The sequence below is a fragment of the Podarcis muralis genome, chromosome 15, assembly GCF_964188315.1.
Source record: "Podarcis muralis chromosome 15, rPodMur119.hap1.1, whole genome shotgun sequence".
Taxonomy (NCBI): Eukaryota; Metazoa; Chordata; class Lepidosauria; order Squamata; family Lacertidae; genus Podarcis; species Podarcis muralis.
In genome coordinates this window covers 18,503,381-18,509,522 of record NC_135669.1, presented here as the reverse complement: position 1 = coordinate 18,509,522, position 6,142 = coordinate 18,503,381, and the positions used below count along the sequence as shown (strand labels likewise).

Sequence of the window (6,142 nt, the reverse complement as noted above, 5' to 3'; positions counted from 1 at the left end):
AATACAAAGATTGTACCCTAAGTCTGCAAGAATGCAACAAAGAAGAGCCGCTATTCTATTCATTGCATTCCTGTTGTCACAGTAATATTTATATGCTAGTGGTCTAAGAGTTTCTCACCGGGTTCCCAACAAGATCCGGTTGAATATGCTTCTGGTGCAAAGTTCTGTGGAAAACTAGAAATAAAAAGTGGTGGTGACTGATGGGAAACCCCTCTGCTTCTTTCACAGAGGTGACCAGAGCACATTTCATTTCTACCATGAAACCAGCAGCATTCTTGGTCTTTGCACTGGGAGCGATTATCATCATCAGCTACACTTTTTACAGAACTGAGACCAAGGTTGGAATCCTCACCCCATTTTCTGTATCCCGTATATATAAAAAATGGTTGGCCAACCAAGAAAGTGGTACATAAAAAGGTCTATAATTGATTAATAGTTTTATGTTTCTCTGGAAAAATGATTACAACAAATATTGTGTTAGTAAGGACTTGAAAATGTTTTTAGAATGGAGAAGGAGAGATTGAGCGATTGGCACTATCGTGAAGCTGCTTGTCTTGTTTTATCAACAAAGTTTTCTTAAACCCTTTTAACTAGGGCTTTAGCTGCTCATTTACTGCCTAGTGGGTAAAAAACACACCAAAACTGAGCAGAGATAACGGAGGAATCAGTAGAAACCTTTGGTTCAAGGTTTAAAATCTCTTAAATACCCGCAGAGGATTTGTAGGAAGCTTTCTCATACTAGGTAGGTCAGACTATTGGTCCATCTATTCTAGGTCAATATCACCCATTCTGAGAGGCAGTGGCTCTCCAGGATCTCAATCTAAAGTCTTTCCCTTCACACGGCTGCTATATGATCCTTTTCTGAGATTGGAAAGTCCAGAATGGGACCAGGCGCTTCTGCATGAAAATACATACTACTGAGCTACATTCTCTCCTTGTGAATGCTTGTAATAATTTCTTTCTCACTGATTGCTCCAGATTGCCATCTTTGGAGGTCTCATGGGGCAAGCAGAAAGGATTCGTGCTGCTACAGAAGATGGTAAGGATTTTATTTTATTAAAAAAAATCATAACCACATAAGGCATTATTTCAAGGAATATATCAGAGAGCATTTGAAACCACGTTGCAAAGCATATGTATTATTTTAATAAAGAAGGCACATTTCCCACCCCACCCCAGTAAAGTGGTAACAGACAACTCTAGTCGATAACTGGATAGAGACCTTTTAGGCTTTGAGAAATGTAAACAGCAGGTATGGAATTTTGTGGTACAATATAATGAATAATGTACAATACAATGTCATTGTATTATTTAGTATCACAAGTGTGTTTAAGGTATTTGGGTTCTTTTAACAAAAACTTATTCAATCAAAGATAACCGAAGGAGGACTTCGCCACTCCCAAGCCACAGTGGGATGGAATGGGAAGAAAAAGATGTAAGAGGTGTTCTCAAAAAACTAGACCAGCTGATGCCCAATGTAACTTTCACGGATATAAAGACCACCACAAGTGCCAAGAACAGCAAAGCCACAATATTAAGCCCCAAGGATTCTTATTGCATTGGAGATCCCTTGATAGTTCGACTGGATTTGTACAACCACTTGGGGAACAGAAAGGAGTATGGAGGAGACTTCTTACAAGCAAGGATCTATTCTTCAAGCCTTAAGGCCGGAGCGTCTGGACATATTGAGGACCATAAGAATGGGACTTACCTGGTCCATTTCACTTTATTTTGGGAGGGCAAAGTCAGAGCATCTCTCCGGCTCATCAATCCCAGTGAAGGAGTTTCTGCATTGTGGGCTGCGAGGAAGAGAGGCTACAACAAAATAGGTTTCAGGGGCAGGTTTTTAAAAGGAACATTGGATGTCTTCAGCGACTGTGGTTTTAATATAGCAACAAAAGAAGAACTGTGTGAGTATCTGGACAGGAGAGACAAGGAGTCCTTCTACTGTGTGAAACCAAAGAATGTGTCTTGTGACGCTCTTGTTTCGCTGAAGTCCTACAACAAGCCCATCTCATATCTCACTGCCCTGGAAAAGAGACTTTTTGACAGGTACCGGTATGTTCTTTTCTGTTCAATATGCAAATATCTTACCTGAGGACAGTTCTGAACTGTGCATTTGTGCTCCTGGGCAATCGGAAGGCATCAGACAAATGCCTGAGATGGATGAGTATTAACAAAAACCTTCCCAAAAATTGCCTGAGAACAAAGTTTGCACAGAGGTGCTTTTTCACCTGTGCTTGCCATAACTGGGTGAACATTTCCCTTATTTCACTTGCACTGAGACCCAGGGATTTCTTTCTTTCTTTCTTTCTTTCTTTCTTTCTTTCTTTCTTTCTTTCTTTCTTTCTCTTCAGTTCAGCAATGTGTTTGTGTGTGAGGTGCTGGTAGTATATACAAACAGGGCAAGTTGATTGTCTATGGGCTCATCAACACTTCCATTTGATCCATATGGAGCTGGGGGTTGAGATGATCCAAAAGGCGAACTAGAAGAATGAAAGGGGAAATTGAAAACAGAACAACGAAATCTGAATTTAACAGAAATTAACAGAAATTGTGGGAATGCTTTCTAATGACAATGTGTCAGCCAGCTGCTGCTGCTCCGGTTCTGCCTTCTCTTCCTCTCCCATTATTTCCCCACTTTCCCCCTCATCTGCCTCTGAGCTGTGACCTCCCTCAAACCCCTGTTGTAACTCTGAACTATCTTCTTCTTCTCTGGAAGGGCCAGACTGGGGAGGAGGTCTCCTCCATTCCTCCTCTGCCCAGTCCCTGACACCTGTATCGTGCTGGTTGACCAAGAGGAACTGAGACCTGCAGCTGAAGTTCAGATGGTGGGTCTGGAATGCTTTCTAGTGACAATGTGTCAACCAGCAGCTGTTCCAGCTCTGCCTGCTCCTCCTCTCCCATTATTTCCCCACTTTCCCCCTCATTTGTCTCTGAGCTGTGACATCTCGCAAACCACTGTTGTAAATCTATACTGTTTTCCTCTTCCTCCTCCCTGGAAGGGTTGGGATGGGGAGGCAGTTTCCACCACTCCTCCTGCCCAGCCCCGGACAATGATCCACCTATGCAAGGCTTCCATTTCCCATAGAGGCCATTTAGGTGTGTGTAGGAGGAGGTGGAATGAAGCCATTAGTCCTCTTAGGAGGACACCTAGTCTGACTTGGATTCCATAATGGATGTTTTCTCTCTTTTGAAGGTCCAACATTGGAGCTGAGATCCCGCAGGCATTTGGGGACATTAGCGTTGCAGCTTGTGGAAGTGAGTTGGACTTCCTTTCAATTAGTTTTTATTAAAAGTTGTGTGTGTGTGTTGCAAAACAAACAAATAAACAAGGAGAAGTATCTAGCATCTCCACTTTTGATTCGTAGAGTCTTTTTCACAGTTCGTTTGCTTTCAGTATGAGGAAACTGTTGCCATAGACATAATGCGGTTGAGGGAAAGGATAATGTTATTTCATTTTATTGCACAGTGTTTTTGCATGGTTTTTGTGTCAGCATCATATGGGTAGGACTCTTAGTTATTTATTTATTTATTTTTATGGCCATTGCAAGAGATTAGAGCTTGGTTGGTTGGTTGCCTTCAGTTGGTTGCATTGTGGTTTGTGTGTGTGTTTGGGGTAGGGCTTGTTGGGTCAGATTAGCCATATTGATACTGTTGTGGGGAGTGGGTCATTGTCTTGCTGTGCTGTATATGTTATAAAGGGGATCTGCACTGGGGTGAAGGCATCCTCCTTTGCGTGTCCCCTTCCTAGTTTAAGTTGTCACAACTTTGGTGCCATCCATCCCTAAGAATCTTATTTCCTGAGTCTCATCCAGGCTGCTGACCCAGACCTACATATCTCTTCCCCACCCAATTTTTTGTGTGCCTTGGTAAGGCTGTAGATAAATCTTGGTTTATCTTTGAGTTTTGTTTTGTTTGTTTTTTAAAGATATTTGTGCCATTTTTTTAAAAAAGCTGAGACTTGCTGGCTGTAGCCTGGCTTTGAATTCTCTTTGGTTTTATTCTTTACTGCTGTTTTCAGGCCCTCTGAAAATTCCTGTGATAAAAGAAGTTGGCCAAATAATTAGGATAAAGAAATAAATTGTTGTTCTGTGCTGTTCAGAGTCCCTGAAAATGACTCTGGCTTCAGAAATGGCATATTGTTTGCCAGGAGCAGACTTAATAGGCAACAATAAAATGCTGCCTCTGCCAGTTATTTTCTTATTTCCTTCCTCCTCCGCCTTGGAACCTTGACTTTCCCCACAGACTGTAGAATGCTGGTTCCCCCACAACAGAGTTCAGTGGAAACTGCTTATCTCTCGTTTCCATTTCTCAGGCAAGAAGACTACGGCAAGTGAGAAGTGCCAGGTTGGGATGAACTCCCCATCTCCCAGTGGCTTTGTCTGGCAGAACCAGTGGCATCCTGTGTTCTGCAATGTGTCCACATTCAACACTTTGGAGCGGATTAACACTTGCTTGGAACGAAAGCTAATTTACCTCCTGGGAGACTCAACTGTGAGGCAATGGATCGAGTATCTCACAAAGAGAGTGAATAGTAAGTTCTCTCACCTAGATAGAACCACAGCACAGCTTTTGCTGCCAGCTTCATTCCTATTTCTGGGTAAGCCAGAATCCTTTTCTGTGCCCTGAACATTCTTTATTTAATTCACTTCTACTCCACTCGTCATCCGAGGATCAGAGGGCAGTTTACAATATGAAAACCTAAAATTACATAACATAGTAACAACTACCCCACAACATCCATCTTCCAGACATTATTGCATTAATTCTGTTTTGGAAACCAGTTCTGCCACCTGAAATGACTGCCTCACCTATCCTCGCGAATGGGCAAGTCCTGCGTCTTCCTTGCCGTCAGATGCAAGAGAGTAGACTAGTCATTCAGAAATAAATAGCTCAGTATCTTCTGAGGGGTCAATGAACAAAGAAAGTTAGATTAATTCTATGTCTGTTCCCACATTAGCCCTTAAATATCTTGACAGCCATGGAGCTGGGAAGCACCGGAATTTGATCGCTGTGGACATGGAGAGAAACATCCAAATCCAATGGAAAAAACACAACCACCCTTTAGTCACTGCTTCTGAGTATATGGTAAGAGATCATAACTACGTCGCTCGGGAGATTGACCTGGTGGCAGGTGACAAAGACACAGTGGTTGTCATCGGTCTGGGCCAGCACTTCCGCCCCTTCCCCATCGAGCTCTTCATCCGAAGGGCAATCAATGCCCGGGGAGCCATCCAGCGCCTTCTTCTGAGAAGCCCAGATACAAAAGTCATCATCAAAGGGGAGAACACCCGGGAGGTGTCCATAGAACAAGAAATATTTGCAGACTTCCATGGCTATGCCCAGCACCTTGCGCTAAAGGACATTTTTCGGGATCTGAAGGTGGGCTTCGTTGATGCCTGGGATATGACAGTTGCTTACGGCATGAACATACTTCACCCACCAGATCACGTGGTTGGAAATCAGATTGATATGTTTTTAACTTACATATGTTAAAGCGCTAAAGCAAAGAGGAAGCAGAGAACTACGGGTCAGAAAACGTATCAGTGAAAGATATGGAGCACTTTATTTAAATAGTGCACTTGGATATTTTGCTCCATTGGATTTCCCTAAATACCTTTCTAGCCTTGCATCTTTTTCAAATAGTGCCTGTTGAGGTGCTTCTGGGAAGCTTCCTGGGATAGGGAGAATAATTGGTGTGGTTTTCTTCTGCGCAAATATTTCTGTCAGGTAGGAGCAGACTCTTATATCTCATAGGCCGACTCTTATATCTCATAGGCCGTCACCCCGGTTTTGGCTCAGGGATGGCTTTGGGGTACATAACACATCCTACTATGGTGAAAGAGTAAGAAGATCCACTTCCCCACACTTTGAAGAATGTTGTACTTCACTATTTGATCCCTTCCCCCCATTTTATCAAAGTAGCCCCAGATGTTGTAACCTTTCTTCAACTTGATCAGTTTGGTTGCCCTTTTCTGAAACTTTTTCAACTCCACAATACAATTTTTTGAGGTGAGGTGACCAATACTCCAAGAGTGGTCAGATGCAGTGGTTTGTATAAATATTTTGTTATTTATTTATTAAATTTATATACAGTGGTACCTCTGGTTATGAACTTAATTCGTTCTGTTCTTAACCT

At 42.5% G+C, this 6,142-nt stretch overlaps 1 protein-coding gene across 1 annotated transcript; it reads left to right on the top strand.

Annotated features, from left to right (window-relative positions):
• Nucleotides 1-257: 257 nt before the first annotated feature.
• Nucleotides 258-5,750, top strand: LOC114585929 (NXPE family member 4-like). The gene is made up of 6 exons (XM_077919816.1): nt 258-338; nt 979-1,039; nt 1,374-2,052; nt 3,200-3,261; nt 4,319-4,537; nt 4,964-5,750. Exons 1-6 carry the CDS (start codon nt 258-260, stop codon nt 5,497-5,499), a joined length of 1,638 nt encoding a protein of 545 aa, XP_077775942.1. The 3' UTR covers nt 5,500-5,750.
• The last annotated feature ends 392 nt before the right edge of the window (nt 5,751-6,142 follow it).

Excerpts from the sequence above, each read along its gene's own strand:
- LOC114585929 (XM_077919816.1), top strand. The coding sequence starts at position 258 with ATGAAACCAGCAGCATTCTTGGTCTTTGCACTGGGAGCGATTATCATC. Across the intron at positions 1,040-1,373 it reads TCGTGCTGCTACAGAAGATG|ATAACCGAAGGAGGACTTCG; the intron begins GTAAGGATTTTA and ends ATTCAATCAAAG. Across the intron at positions 3,262-4,318 it reads TAGCGTTGCAGCTTGTGGAA|GCAAGAAGACTACGGCAAGT; the intron begins GTGAGTTGGACT and ends TCCATTTCTCAG.